The following is a 16,713-nucleotide window of genomic DNA, read 5'->3' on the forward strand; positions in this document are numbered from 1 at the left end:
GGCCAAAATAAACAGGACATGAAGGCCATAAAAAAGGGCACGAGGGCCAAAATAAACAGGGCATGAAGGCCATAAAAAAGGGCACGAGGGCCAAAATAAACACAGCACGAGGGACAAAATAAACAGGGTACAAAACAAACAGTTCACACTAAAACATGACTGCTTAGGCTGGGCATTAGCCTTCACTAATACAGTCCAAAGGACACAGTGTACCTACAGTTACAGTTACACTCACCAACCCTTCCACCAGACAAATGATTTCTCCTCTCCTATATACGATGTGGCTGGAACCTAATTAACCATCAATCATTCAATTAAGACTCCAGCCACATTCTCACATTCTGGCAGGGAGGAATTTAACCTCTTCCCTGCCAACCCAATATCGCCCCCTCCCCCCCGCTCCCCCCCCCCCCCCCACATTACACTGGCAGGGCTTCCACCCTGCCACAAGTATGAAGAAGACATTGAGAAAAACTTCTGGTCAAAACAATTGTACTAAGTTTATTTATACTAAGTTTATTTAAGCATTACCACGTAAAGCCCAAATCTGGTGCCATAGTAATATATTGTTGCACAACATAAAACTATAAAAATTAAAATGAATCATTCTGAATTCTACTTTGCGTTTATACAAAGATAGATGATTATCAGTGTCCTGGGACAGCCCCGACAATAGCTAACTTTAACTCAAAGGAAATGCAAACCAAGCATATAGAATATGATCACTGTAGCTTGCAGAGGCAGTCACTGCAGTAGTGTTTTTGCCCACTTCTGAAGAATAAGGTTGAAGGTTTGAAAGATACCTTGAGAAAGGTGATGGCATTCTCTGTTTTTTTACGCGGTTGCCTATTCCTCGGATGTTTTGTTTTCCAAGTGGCTAATTTATCAAGTAAGTGAATTTGTTCAGATTGATAAAAGACTTTGCACTAGCTTTCTGTCGTAATTAACCTGCATATTAAGAACAAAGAATTTAAAAGCATTATAATTTGTTTTGTTATTGACATAATTAGGTATTTTGGAAAGCTTATTCGCAAAAGGAAAATTTAAGATTTAAGATGAATATATTTTAAGGACGTATTTATTTGGTGCAAGAACTAAGCCAAATATAGTAATTGTATAGGTATAAAAGCATCAAGAAACTATCATTGATAATTAAACTGCTCCTTGCTGCATCTGTGTTGTTTCTTGCTAGGTTTATACTGTTGAATTAATTTTATTCTTTGGGTCATAAGCGACAAATGCACTTTTTATCTGGTTGCATCACTTTGTTCTAAAGAAAGAAAAAAGGAAATAAATAAATGTTAAATAAATAGTTAATTTTACAACAGTTTGCTATTTCTTTTAGAAAAATAAAGCTCAACTTTGCATGGCATTACATGCTGTGTAAATGTCTACCTCTATTGCTTTCTGCAAAGAAACATGCATATGTGAATGGAGATACAAATTGCATTAATAAACCATGGCTAAGTGCAATGAATACTGGAAAGAGAACCATCTCCCATCTGTTTGTGATATCACCTCTGCATGGCTCTTGATTTATTCATCCTGAAGCAGTGTCAATTATATGTCATAGCATTATACGGTACATTTTTGCATGTTCTTTCTGTGACACAAGAAACATGTTTAAAATATTTAGACCTAGAACCCTTTTTAGTAGATTTACTTTAAACATTTTTTTTCTAGCAATATGTTTTGCATCACCTTTCGCTAAAAGAGTATCATATTAAAACTGGTAAAAACCCACAATCATGTTCACTTTCAAACTGTATTTTTACAACATTATCCCATCTTTTAGAGCAGAAAGAAGTGGAAATGTACAGCTATGGCCAAAAAGTTTTGCATCACCCTATATAATTAATTTGGCTTCATAAAGTCGAATGAAACCTGCTGAATAATGTTATATTAACATATTGAATTGCATACTGCTTTGTAGTTTTCTATATATAGGTAACAAAAAACTGACAAGAAATTAAAAAATTGTGACATTTAGAAATGTAACATGAAATACTGTACCACTATTATGGCTTCCGGTAGATGTTTGTCTTATAACTTTAAAGTCTGTTTCAAAGCTCTTTTCAAAATGTCTGCACCAGTGTACTGATAGTGTAAGGATTGTTACCCACATTGTCAAACAGATAACAAATCAATAACGATCCAGGATGTGGTACGGAACAGAAAAGCCAGAGCACTGGTTATGATTTTTTCCCCCATTCTATTAGAAGACAGATCTCAAACCCCAGTGCACTAGAGCAGACATTTTGAAAAGAGCTTTGAAACAGATTTTAAAGTTATAAGTGTAAAAAGTTGTCAGGATGTTAACAATGAAAAGAAAAATTCCAGGTACCTTATTTAAATAGCTGCAGCAACATGTGGGGACGTATAACGCAAGATTTTTCGGAACATTGCTACTTACTCTTTAAGCTGTAGCAATTATTATTATTATTTATTTCTTAGCAGACACCCTTATCCAGGGCAACTTACAATTGTTACAAGATATCACATTATTTTTACATACAATTACATTATTTTTTTACATACAATTACCCACTTATACAGTTGGGTTTTTTACTGGAGCAATCTAGGTAAAGTACCTTGCTCAAGGGTACAGCAGCAGTGTCCCCCCACCAGGGATTGAACCCATGACCCTCCGGTCAAGAGTCCAGAGCCCTAACCACTACTCCACACTGCTGCAATACAGTGTTATATATATATCAGGATCTATATTTTACACCGTGGGCATAACTCTTTTATACATTTTAGGCAAATTGACCCCTCCATAGTAACTGTATTACTCACGGTGGAAATAGAGCAGAGTTCCTCTTTTTTTATAATGTTTTTGTTACACTTACAGCGTTTTACAGGAAACACCTACTCAGGCATTGTTTTTTTCTAGACACTGCAGAAGTTCATATTAAACTCTGTTCTGAAGACTGTTGAACTATTAATATACCAGAACATGTCTAATCTTTTTTTTTTCTCTCTATTCAAATCTCTGGAATAAATCATTCATAACTTTTGACAATGCTGTCCAACAGTGTACCTGAATATCGGTAATAGTTGAAGGTGTTCCATTCATTTTAAAAACAAGCTGTCATTTTACATATTTGAGAACATTATTACCTTATCCTCTACACAAGTTTCTCTAACCCAAGGTTAGAGAAGAAAATGTGCTGAGGTATCTAGCAGCCACTGTAAAGAAGCAAGGACATGTGTTCAAGCAGCTGAGTGTTCATCTAAATCCTTACAGCACTGAACAGAACATGCAGCTGGTCTGAGCAGAGACTCCAGTGACAGCTCCACTACAATAATCAGGGCATGGACCAACTTCAGCAGTTTAATCTCTTACATACTTACAGTACCTAGCATTCCTTGAACAACAAAAATATACATACTTTTTAATGAACCATTTTGTTTTCTTGAATGTAGTGGCAGGTGTCAGGGAAAATCTGGGAAACAAGGTACAACTGGGCAAAATTTTAGAGTCAAATTGATCAGCTTGCCAGTTAACAGTAATGATGGCTACTGGTAAGAGACAGGGAGTGACGCAGGAGCAATATTGCTGTATATGTTTCATGCTATGATGTCATGTTTTTTGGCAGCACCCTCTATCATCAATATGCTGCCATGATGAATTCACAGGAAATGGCAGGTGATATTATCTAACAAAATTGCACTTAAAAGTTGCCAAGTGTAGAACCGAAAAAATGCCATTCATAATTGCCTAGTGTAAACCAGACCTGATATTTAAAAGTGCCTCCTGCTCAATAACAAACACATAAATACAAATCTTCATGTCTTACGTTTAGTGGAGGTGTTATCAACATTAAATTCTATTTTGAAGTTTTTGGGAAATTGATCAAAATGGAGCCTGCATCTATAGGGGTTTAAGTATTTAGCCAGGATGTTAAAAACCACACACAATAATAAGAAATACATACTGTTAGCCATCAACTGTTTTGTTTGTTTTCCTGCCTGATCAAACTATTGCAGTGACTTCCTGTACATCTGTTCAAAAAAGAGGAAGTAAAACCATTCTACTGCACTTTGAAACGCACTAAAGTACATTTGGTAAACGCCTGTAGGTTTTTAAAAAGTTCCATTTAAATTGTTAGATGTGTAATTATGGAAATCAAATGAGTAAATAATACAATATTTACTTCATTCATAAGCTTTTAAAAAGAGGATCCAATTAAAAGCATGTGTTTCAGTAAAAGTATTTACTAATAAAATGTTATCACATGAAACCAATATATTATGTATAGACACCCAATAAATTCAGGTCTATTTTTAAAATGTTCTCTGATTAGTGACCAGTAAGCAGAAACGATACCAATAATAATGGGGTGCATCAAAAAAGTGTCCCTTTTATTTTTTGTTCCAACTTCCTCTTTCTGTGATTCATTTCTAATCACCTTTTCTTGTCCCACCCAGTTTGTCATAAAATGCTAAACTTACTGGGTCCAATGCATGTTTGAGTTTCAATCTCAAAATAAATAATAGTTTTATTTTGAACACAATTACAATGTGTATGTTTGGTTTCATATGTTAAGTGTGTTGCTTGGTATGACTGTTCTTCTACTTGTAAACTATGGGTTCGATTTTAAAAGCCACTGGGCATGATGTGGTACCAGCTGAAGGCTTAAAGATTACATAATTATATTTCTGAGAAATGATTAGTAAATAGAGGTAACACATGATGGAAACATGTCAATTAGACCAGCTGGTAGATGGTCAATGAAGGTTGGAAGTAACTTTTCAACTGAAAGTGAAAAACAGCAGCTGTGAGCTGTAAACAACTTGCTGTTCATAATGCAGGGATGATTTTAGTAAAACTCTGTTATTTCAATATGTTCTAAGGGCACATTCAGTCTAGTTGGCTGGAAGGGCAGAGTGAAATGGGTTTGTTTGATAAAGGTTTTTAGTCAGATTTAATTTTTATTTTAAACTAAACTGCATTTTTTTTTAAAAGTCATTATATATATATTAAACTGAACTTTAGTGTTTTTGTTAAGAAGTTAGTGGTGCCCTATGTCTGCAAATGTTAACTGAGGTTGATATAAGAGTCAAACAATAATGAAAGGCTTGCCACTATTCTACTGGCGCGACGGCAGACCCTCTTCTTTCCTCAGTGGTTTACCCAATTGTTTTAAAGCTGTACATCCATCTTTCTGCCGTGAGGTTTCATCCTCCTCCTCCATGCCACCTCCTTTGCAGTTACATCTACTTTGGTTGGCCTGTGGCAGCTGTCCAAGATCTCACCTCTTAGGAGGGTGGCGCCTTTCAGGTCGAAAAGCAAGATCTTGGGCCACACTTATCCTATCATTCATTTAAATAAGTATTCTGATGCTTAATCTTGCTGTGGTCTCACTTTTTGAATGGGTCATTATATTTGGATGGAATACCATGCCTATGTTTTAATGACTGATGGTGTGTTTCAATGTTGTGCAATCACCACATTCTCATTTGTTTCTGAAGCAGGCTTCAACGTTGTGCAATCACCACGTTTCCTGGGAATGAAAACTGGAGCCAACGTGTGTCTTTCCTGCATGATTGACTCTCAAGACGCAGCGGAAGTGAAATGGTGGAAACGTTTGGAAAACGGCGATCAGTTGTATTGGAATGAGAGTGCATCTGCAACCAATGTTTCACATAGCAGCTCACGCTGTTTTAATTTGAATATTAAAAAAATCAAAAGTTTTCACAGTGGAGTTTACTACTGCAATATCCAAATCAATAACGTTATCAAAAATGGTTCCGGGACTGAGCTAAAAGTACATGGTAAATATACTCATTTTCAAAGGGGGTCTTACATAACCAGAATACATAAAAAAGAAAATGAAAGCACTGATAACCTTACCTTTCTGGACCCATAACTTAAACCACAGTGTTATGTCAGTTCAGTTGATAGGACAGGGTTAACACATTTTAGGGGAGTGTAAGTGTGCTTTGTGAATAGGCCCCTAACATTTTAACATGAAATATAGCTAATTAACAAAAATAATATTAAAGGTCATGCAAATCATAATGAAGTGGTAGCTCTGATGCATTTATTTATTGAAATGTGTTGATAAGGTACCAGATGTTATCAGAACATACAGGATACAGTTTAGCATAAACAATTTAAAACACCTTTACTACTGAAGCCTCTAGCTATCTTTTCTTACAATTCTGTGAGTCAAATTGTGTCTGAGAACATTTTTTTAAAACTGAATACTAATTTCTGATAACCCAAGAATGTATCAGTAAAAATGAATCACCTAACTAATAGTAAAATGCTTATGCAATTTATTAATATCAGATGCCAATCAAATTTATTTTTCACGTTTAAGCTCGTATTGAAAGAGAAGAGATTGCCAGTAAGAACACAGTGAAGGATGCAATTATTCTGATTCAGGGTGTTCTCCTGCTAGCCTTCTGTTGTGCTCCATTTCTACTGAATCTAAGCAAGGTAAATGCACATTAACCCCTGTTGACCTGTGGTGCCTTTAAATATGTTTATCCTTGGGGTTTGGTGTTAGAGTGGCCTATACAGAAGCGGTCACTTCTGGAGACCTAGGTTCAAATGAGCACACAAGTCAGATATGTTTGAGTTGAAACTAAGTTCCTCAGCCTATCGGTTGACTTGGGAAAACCAACCAATGCACCACACAGAAAGTTAAAGACTAAGCAGCAGGTTCTGAAAAATGCAGCGTCACACGTCTCCACGTGTTCCTACAACTGTTTAAATAACGTACCTGTAATTTTTCTTCTTATTGTGAACATACTGACACCATTTGACACTTATAAATTTAAACTCTGTTTCAAAGCTCTTTTCAAAATGGCCGCTCTAGTGCACAGCAGGAAGAGCGATTAAAAAAAAAAAAAAAACACAACAGGAAGTACTCTGGCTTTTCTGTTCCGTACCACATCCTGGATCGTTACTGCTGTGTTACCTGTCTGACAATGTGGGTAATAATCCTGACACTATCAGTGTACAAGAGTAGACATTTTGAAAAGAGCTTTGAAACACGCTTTAAAATTATAAGTGTAAAAAGTTGTCAGATGTTAACAATGAAAAGAAAAATGACAGGTACTTTATTTAAACAGTTGTAGCAACTCGTGAGGACATATAACGCTATATTTTTCGGTACACCGCTTCTTACTCTTTAAGTGCAATAATTTAGCTAGTTTAATTAGCAGGGTGTTTGGAGGGCGTGTGGGATACCTAGCTTGAAGTCTTCCCAGAAAATTGCTTGCACATTGTAATAGTCAACCATTCATGAAGCAGAAATAGCTCAAATTTTGCAGCTGGGTTTGCCTTTATTTTTTATTTCTTTAACTATCTAATTGGCTCTTGTGATATCAAACATTTGAATTTCATAACGCTTGGTACCGTATAATAAGCCATACCCTATCATACACTTTTTCCCAACTGGAAACTTCCATGTCAGAAATGGTAAATAACAAATTGAAAACAAAAAACGTGGTCAAGTGCCACACAATTCAATCACAATCTCAACATCAAAACCTTTACATATTCCATTAAACAGATCAGTATTAACAGTACAAATATACTTAAATCAGTTATTTCCCTTTCAGGACGATGCAGAATCAGATAATGGAGAACTCGAGGAAGAACATACTTATGAGGTACCTTATTTAACCATGTTTCAAATGACAAATGATAGTTTGTGTTTGTTATCAGTTAGTCTACAGTATACTTCACAGCTGTAAACTTTTTGTAGTCTCATTCTACTGCAAATACTGATTCTGTTAAGGTACAACTCCTTCATTTTAAATCCCCTGCACTTGTACTGTTATTTAACAGGGTTTGGAAATCGGACAGAATGAAAATACAGCTACATATGAAGATATTGTTACTGTACAGAGAAATGGAGAGGCAAGGTGGATGTATGGAGAGCATCCTTGTCAGGAATGATGAATTATTTTACCGAAAGTGTAATTCTGAAATGTGTCCACTGGATCAGTTTGTCACTGGGAGAATTTTGGGAAAGTGGGGTGGGGGGTGGGGGGTGTGTGTGTGTGTGTGTGTGTGACCGAGTTGTTGTTGAGTGGCGTGTGGGTGGTGACGTCACGGACCAGAAACAAAAACTAAAACAATGAATGGCAGGTGAAACTGAACGCAACGGCGCTCAGTGTTTTATTAAATAAATCAAACAAAAGGTTTAAACAAACACACAACATAAAGGCGCGTTGGCCAAACTAACAAGTATCATGCTGGTTTTTAGCCAGCACGTCTAGCAATTGTTTTACTCTCACTCTCCCACAGTCTCTCCTCTGATACTCTCCGCTTTCTGAGTCGAGAGTGGGTCTTTTATATTCTGGCTGAGGGGTTAACTAGCTGTTAATTAATTATCCTATTACTCCTCGGCCATAGTCTGCACAAGTTTAGTAAGGATGCGTGACTGTCAGCCAGTTAAAAAAAACTGATCAGTCACGCATCCTCACAAGGTTTTTAAAATCAAGAAACACAAAACAATAACAAATATGCAGCGCTACGCCAGAATATAAACATATAAATCATAATATAAAATAAATAATAAACAAAGGGAAGGGACACTCCGCCACAGGGGGATAACATGAACAACTTGTGCAGGATACACTGTGGTTTGAACTAGGGGACTGATCACCTGGACATCCCTTACACAAACTAGCCAGGAGTGTGCATCAGCTGCAGTGCTCAACTTGAAATTACCCATGATTTACTTTGCATAGTACTGTCACTGAATAGACTCTAGAAATGTGATCTCAGTAGCCTGGTGTAGATTATAGAGCACTTGCCTTTATTCCCTCCTGTTGTATTGGTAATTTTTTTTGCTGTAGCATCAAATTACATGTTCTTATATTGTTACTGTCCCCTTGCCTTTTATGATGTTTGCAATGATTACTTTGTTCAGGAGCTGCCCTTCAGCTCTAGTCAGTGGCGCTGGAACAATTTTTATAGTGGGGGTGCTGAAAGCCATTGAACAAAACTGTATATGATGGAAGCAGGTGCTGCCGCACCCCCAGCACCCCAAGTTCCAGCGCCCCTGGTTCTAGTTGTCTGCCATAGACATTTATTAGACAGGATAGATCAACCACAGGGGTCTTTACATTAGTTAGCACCAGCACCATCTCTTGCACAGCAGTGTTTTGCCTGAAAAATGTAAGGAAATGTATTCCAAAGTGGCAGATCATTAGAGGGTGCTGGCTCTTATGTCTATACAGTAGGATCTAGCGTATGTTACATACATCAATGGCAGGTAACTAGATTTGAAGAGCAGGAGAAAGGATCCCAATGCAGATACATCTTAAAACACAATATTTGACTAACTGCAATAAGAACCAGTCAAAATGACTGCAAGCAAATTTAAAAGGACAGAGGATAGAAAAACTGACTCTCCTCTAAGTATAAACTGTAAAATGTCCAGTAGGGTGAGTATGCTATAGGTACATGTGGAATATACATGGTAGATGGTTGTTATAAATCTGTACAAGGTGCCACCCTCAGCGAAATCAATATTAGAGATGCCAATGCATAAGATTAGGAATTGGTGTCTCTTCATTTATTTATTATCAGAAAAGAAAGGAGTAATATGTTTTTAATTGGTGGATAACATGATTCTTAAACCTGTAGGCCAGTGCTGCCCAAACCCGGTCCTGGAGAGCCCCTATCCAGCAGGTTTTATAGGTAACCTTTAATCATCAATTTCTTAACACCTGGAACAATTTCATTGTGATCAATTAAGCAGGTGATTTATTAAATGAAGTCATTTAGAGATCATTTGGTACAAAAAATGAACTACCCTTTTCAGCCCTCAATGGCCTGGATTACATGCTGGGAAAATGTCATGACTTATCTGTCTACTGTCATGACTTATTTAAGGTGGTACGGCTGAATTACAATTTTAGATCTAATTTAACAATTCCTGCTTTGAAACGTCATGTTGTATTTGATTTTTGTATAATATATTATATTTGTATTCAAACATAAACTAAACATAAACCAAAACTAACTAAGATTGTAATCCAGACCGTACCACCTTAAATAAGTCATGACAGTAAACAAGTCATGACATTTTCCCAGCATGTAAACTGGCCCAATGACCAGAGTTCCCATAACTGAACAAGTTATTTGCTTAATTCATCAATAACTCCCATGTGTTCCCAGTCTTTAGAAATTAGCGATTTAGGGTGACCTAAAAAACTTACTGGATAGAGGCTCTCCAGGACCGTGTTTGGGCATTTGGACATTTCTGGACAATGAGAAATGTCAGCAAAAACAAAATGGTAATATTTTTTTTTTCCCCACTTCTGGATTCTGGATCTTTCATATCAATTTTTTTTTAATATGCTTGTGTATGTGTTTGTAATGCTTTATTAAAACAAGGTATGTGTATTCATTTAGCTATGATAACAAACAACAATCTACATTTTCCTATAAGAAATTTACAATCAACACCCTAACACTCTGTTAAGTTATACCAAGAAATGTAAGATACAGGGACATACAGAGGCCAGCATTATTTCACATCTTATTTTTTTTTTTACCGTGGTACCGAAGGAAATGTTGTACTTTTTAAAATAAAAAGTTGAACTAAACATCACTGAAGGGGCCAGTGAACAGGTTTACAGAGTCTAGTTAAGCAGAGGAACACAGATTTTAAAACTGTAGTTACTTGAATCTGCATTATCATTACTATTTTATGTTTAGCAGTAATTGCAAGCCACACTTTTTCCATATCACAAATGCACTATCCAAATTCCTACTGCAGTATCTATTCAAATATTTTTATTCCATCTTTTATTTTTTATACTGTGAGCATTGAGCTTTGATGTAAGCCTGCTTGTTCTTTTTGATTGGGTTTGATTGTGTTTATTTTTAATAAAATGTTTTGTAATTGATGGTTTTCTATGCTAATTCTATGTACACAAGCCACACAACACACCTATAATACCATGCCAGCACACAACACAAAACAACCTTCTACTGTTACTTGACTGAATGCAATAGAGATTCAATTATATTAATTGGCTTCTGTTGAAAGAAATTAGAAACGGGCCGATTGTCGTCTTACAATCTTTATTTATCAAACAGGAATAACCTTCATATTTGACTCATGAATGATTTAATCTTACCATACACTGGAAGATTCTATTGTATAACACACATTGGGCAATATTTTCAAAGCGTTTACTACAGTCTTTAACTCCTTTTTTGAAAGGATGAAAAAGCTGCTGCTTTTACAAAATTAGAACCACATAATGGAAGTACTATTATTCATGGCCTTTGTAGCACTCTAAAAGTGTTTTGCTTCTTAGTTTTGTTTTATTTACTTGGAATGTTCTTAAGAGTTAATTGAATACTGGAGTAAACACTTTGAACATATGGCTGTGACAGAGCATAGGCTTGGCACATGGGTGCATACTGAGAAGTGTGTGCTTTGTGGCTGACAGCCATATTGGCTCCGTTGCAGAGGAACAACCTTTGCACAGCCACATGCTAAGTAAAATACTTGATTGTTTAACTGTTTAATTGTTTAGTAGAAAAGTGTGGAATGTGGCCAGGTGGTAATTGAATGATTTAAGTCAATCATCCCTGGCCACACCCTATAAAAGAACAATGGAAATGTTTGTGGGAGGGCAAGTAGGAGAGCGAGGAGAGCAACAGAAAGGATAATATTGCACTGTGATAGCGGTAGCCGGTGCCGTTGTGTTTGCAGTGTTTTTTTTTCCTCTTTTATCTCTCTTTCTTTCACATTCTCTTAAGGCCTGACTTTCGTCAACGGCAACAAGGGGGCGACCGATGTTGTCGGCTTGTCGCCTGGTGTGACCACCCTGGGCAACACCCCGGCGACATGTCTCCCACTTAGGACGATGTTCTATTTTTCAGGCAACACAAGAGCAGCATTTTCAATACCAGCCAATCATATTTGATAGTAGTGTCACATGATAATAAGGATAGACCATAAAGTCAGACAGACAGAGTATATGGTACATTTTGATTCCTGCATTTCATCCAAGTCATTCTATGTAGTCTATAGATATGCAATACAGTGTGTATGTGGATAAGCGAATGTTAATGTCCACAATTACAATAACATATTTAAACTATGAATACATTTCTTACAATAATAAAATACATGTGTAGCGTATTTTTAAAAATATGTTTTATTTTAATTTGCTGTGTATGCCTGTCATTCCTACATTAACCCCCAATCATAACACCTTTCATTTTAACAGTAAACAAAGTAAAAAAAAAAAGTCTGCCTTTTTGCTCTCGAAAGCCTAGAATTAAAAGCACAGTATTGAAAACATTGCTTAGGATAATCAATACCGATATATTTATTATGTTTGGCATATTAAATATATAGACCTATGTAACTAAATAATTCTGCTAATGTACACCTTTTTATTTAATTAAGAAGGAACTACAGGTTTGTTAATGTAGTTAGTACATTTTTATATGTCTTATTTCACAGCATGTTTACGTCTCGTAACAAAAACATGTCATGAGACTTAAACACGAGACGTGCATTATTATTATTTGTTTCTTTAGCAGACGCCTTTCTCCAAGGCGACTTACAGAGACTAGGGTGTGTGAACTATGCATCAGCTGCAGAGTCACTTACAATTACGTCTCACCCGAAAGGCGGAGCACAAGGAGGTTAAGTGACTTGCTCAGGGTCACACAGTGAGTCAGTGGCTGAGGTGGGATTTGAACCGGGGACCTCCTGGTTACAAGCCCTTTTCTTTAACCACTGGACCACTGCTTAACCACTGGTTGCATTACGTTGTTGCCTGTGTGTTGCCAGCTTGTCGACTAGATGCTTGTCTCTCGTGTGACCACCACAAACTGCAAAGCAACGCGCAGGAAACAAATGTGTTTCTCTTGTTGCCATCGACAAAAGTCACCCGTGTAACCAGGCCTTTACTCAGCCTCCCACAAACATTTCCATTGTTCTTTTATAGGGTGTGGCCAGGGGTGATTGACTAAAAACATTCAATTACCACTTGGCCACATTCCACACTTTTCTACTAAACAATAAAACAATTAAACAATCAAAAAATGAAACATTTTACTTAACATGTGGCTGTGCAAAGGCAGCCAATTTGGCCTCAGGCTGTTCCTCTGCACATACCTGAGACAAGATGTCTGTCACACTTGGCCCAACAAGATGTATTCTATTGAAGGAAACGGTGGCGGATCTAAATACTGCTGCTGTAAAAATCATTAAAATATCACAGTTTAGAGAAATGGATTAGTCCTCAACATCTTGGTCACATTGTCAGACGAAACCAAAACATCGGCCGCGTATAGCATGCTGATATCTAAGATTATTTGACCCTTATTGTTCTCCCCAATTTTGAATGTCCACTTAAGTGAAACTCCTTACAACAGGTCAGGAGGACTGGTGGTCAGTGGGTGTCCTCCAATCCCACTGCCCAACCAATCGCTACTTTTCAATCAGGAGCAGACCAGCAGTGTGGTAATGCTGTTTGAACCTGTAGCAAAGGCAGGCTTTGCACAGCCATGATGCAAACCTGCACTTCGCCATACAAAAAGCATTTTAAAGCAGGATTTGGACAATTATTTACAAAATATGTTTATTAATTTATTTCCACCCAAAATCCCAAATGAGATTTGCGGCCCACTACAGATACACACTGAAAGTTATTTACTGAGGTAGGCAAATAGAATAATTCATAAATAAAGCATTTCCTGGCACCAAGATGTCCCTTTAAATATCAAATTCTGTTATGTTTCTGCATGTTCTTGATCCACTTGCAAAAAACATAAATACATTCTCATGACGCTCTGACATTTCAGCTTTCGTTGATTTGAATATTGAGCACCGGTTATTTTCACTGACACCTTAGACTACTGCTGTTTGACAAAGGACAAGGCGAGAAAACAAGACATTGATCATGAATATGATCTCATTATCTGTAACACTTGGTCAATGACCTTCTGGAATATCACAGCGCCCACACAGAAGAGAAATATAGTCTATTAGAAGTCATCAATATGGGTCTTGTGAAACTATATACCGAAAATCATATTTGGTTTTAAAGCCTTGTGAATAGGGTGCAAATCCCTGTTAATTTGGGATAATATATTGGGGTGAAACATTAATGATAAATAAATATTGCTTTTCCCAACTATGCCATTAAAGTGTCAACAGGACATCTCTGTCAACAGGACATCTCATCTCAAAACATAAACAGGTAACTTAAGGAATGCACCAGAATACGGCCTTAAATTGGTGCTTAAAATCAATTGCTGTTTGACCCTTGCAGTGTCTAATCTTTATGGGTAACTGTGAAGAGGATGGCTTGGGTGGTGACGTCAGACCCGGAAGGAAATCCAGAACACAGTATTGTGAATAAAGCGCCTATGCACAAATTTAATAATAACTGTACAAAACAAAACACTGAGACACCAAAATAAATGGCACGATGGCCAAAATAAACAGACAAACAAAACAGTGAACACAAACCCCCAAACAAGTATTGTGCTGGTGCTTCCAGCACGAGTAGCAATTGTTTTTACTTTTTATTTTTTCCCCCGACTCTCTCTCCCGTTCTCTCCACACTGAACACCCAACCCTGAGTGAGTGATTCATGTCTCTATATATACAGCTGTGCCGGGACTCAATTGCTTATTAATCATTCACTTGAATCCTGGAACGTGAACTAATTTGTGCAATCCCTGTGCCCACATACTACTACACATTTTATCTGCATGTGAAGTGATTGTGCAATCCCCGTGCCTAAATACACATATACATTTTAAATCACTCATGCTACATAACCCAATGTATACCCCGTGCACCAATACATACACAGCAACAATAACACACCACATACAACATAAAACACAAAATACGCACAGGGGTAGGGCAACCCACCACAGTAACTTAGATTTTGTTATCTTACAGGGCATTTATTAAATGCCTAAATTCCAAGCAATAAACACTGGGTAGGGGAATGCAGAGTAGCAATTGCTCCTTACTCGAAGTCAGCAAACTTGTAGCGTACTCAGAAGAGGGTGGGGTTAAACCCGGAAGTATGTCCTAAATAATTAATAATAATTTGGTCTCCTCACTACAAAAAATACATCATTGCACTGAAGAAGGTACAGAGAATGGCAACTATGCTGATCCCAGGACTTAATGACATGAGCTATGAAGAAAGGTTATAATCTCTTCAGCCTAGAAAAAAGAAGGGGTGAAAAGAGGAAATAAAATCATAAATGGTATAAAGTTAACCCAAGACACAACTTCCAATTTAGCACTGGGAGTAGAACAAGACGACACAAATGAAAGTCGACTAAAAGTATGTTTAGAATGGAAGTTAGGAAGCACTTTTTTACACAGGGAGTTATAAATGCATGGAATAGCCTGCCAGGCAACATAGTAGGAACAGTATTATTATTATTATTATTAGGCTTCCAAGTTGACTTGCGAAGCCTATTGTAATTGTAAAAATATCAAAATGGCTGCCACCAAATTCGCCAAAACGAGCCCAAACTGCTTCTGTTTGCACATCGTTTAACCAACTAACTCCTAACTTGGTAGGCATCATCCTGGGGACAATGGAATTCAAATATGGCAAAATGGTGTTCTTTTGTAAAGCAAGATGACGGCCAGACCTACGTTTCGTTCTTAAATTCAAAACTGCTTCAGATGAAAAATGGTTTATTTGATTAACTCCAAAGTTGACAAGCATCATCCCTGTATCAATACAATTGACTTTTTCAAAAATGGTGTTTGTGAGTATCCCAATATGGTCACCTGTCGCATTTCTTTAAAAACCTTTCAAAATCTTCGATCAAATGTAAAACTAGATTATAACTCCTTACAAAGTGCAGATAGGTTAATGTTTACTATGGAACACATATAGGAAACCATATGTGCTCTATCCAAAAATGACTTTGTCTCCTTAAGTTAAAATGTAAAACTAGCTTACAGAGTGTATATAGCTTAGTGGTTACTAGAGAACACAGATAGGAACCCATATATGCTCTATCCAAAAATCATCTTGTCTGTGACCTTTGACTTCTCTAAGGTCAAATGTAAAACTAGCTTTTAACTCCTTACAGTGCACATAGGATTATGGTTACTATACAACACATTTACAAACTCATATATGCTCTATTCAAAAATTACCTTGATCGTGACCTTTGACCTCTCCTTAATGTTAAATGTCAAATTAGCTTATAACTCCTTACAGTGTGTAGACAGGGTCATTATTACTATGGAGTTTAAAGTTATAAAGCATCGTGAGATAATGAACTAATGCAGTATTATGAAATGAAACTGTTCCATAAAACTGATCTGTTGCTGACACTTGTGCTGCAATGCTACAGCTTGCTAAAATTTACAACTGGTACTGAGCTGTAAAACTGACTGGCAGTTCTAGTTTTTATTATTATTATTATTATTATTATTATTATTATTATTATTATTATTATTGCATCAAAGAATCGAACAGGTGAAAATCATTACTATTTTACCCTTACATCAAAATTAAGTTAAAACATTTGTATTTGTGACGATAACATCTATTGCACGCTGAATATATTCAGTGCAAATCATGTTTTATGTAATAAGACTGTTCACTCATCCTAAAAAAGGGAAGCTGATACATGTTTTCCGACCGAAAAATTACTTTATGCATATCATCTTAACGTATAAATAGGGGAACCTACCAGGAGTCAAACAAACACCT

General features: G+C 36.7%; 1 protein-coding gene across 2 annotated transcripts; it reads left to right on the plus strand.

The window, feature by feature from the left end:
* The first annotated feature begins 731 nt into the window (after positions 1 to 731).
* Positions 732 to 10,884, plus strand: LOC117434835 (B-cell antigen receptor complex-associated protein beta chain-like). Of its 2 annotated transcripts, none has more exons than XM_034057505.3 (5): positions 732 to 889; positions 5,476 to 5,778; positions 6,330 to 6,448; positions 7,579 to 7,629; positions 7,808 to 10,884. In XM_034057505.3, the coding sequence occupies exons 1-5, from the start codon at positions 817 to 819 to the stop codon at positions 7,916 to 7,918; spliced, it is 657 nt and encodes a 218-aa protein (XP_033913396.3). In that variant the 5' UTR covers positions 732 to 816; the 3' UTR covers positions 7,919 to 10,884. The 2 variants fall into 2 exon arrangements, with proteins under 2 accessions (XP_033913396.3, XP_033913397.3); XM_034057506.3 differs by having other exon boundaries at positions 5,479 to 5,778.
* Positions 10,885 to 16,713: the final 5,829 nt, after the last annotated feature.

The sequence above is a fragment of the Acipenser ruthenus genome, chromosome 28 (genome assembly GCF_902713425.1).
Source record: "Acipenser ruthenus chromosome 28, fAciRut3.2 maternal haplotype, whole genome shotgun sequence".
NCBI lineage: Eukaryota > Metazoa > Chordata > Actinopteri > Acipenseriformes > Acipenseridae > Acipenser > Acipenser ruthenus.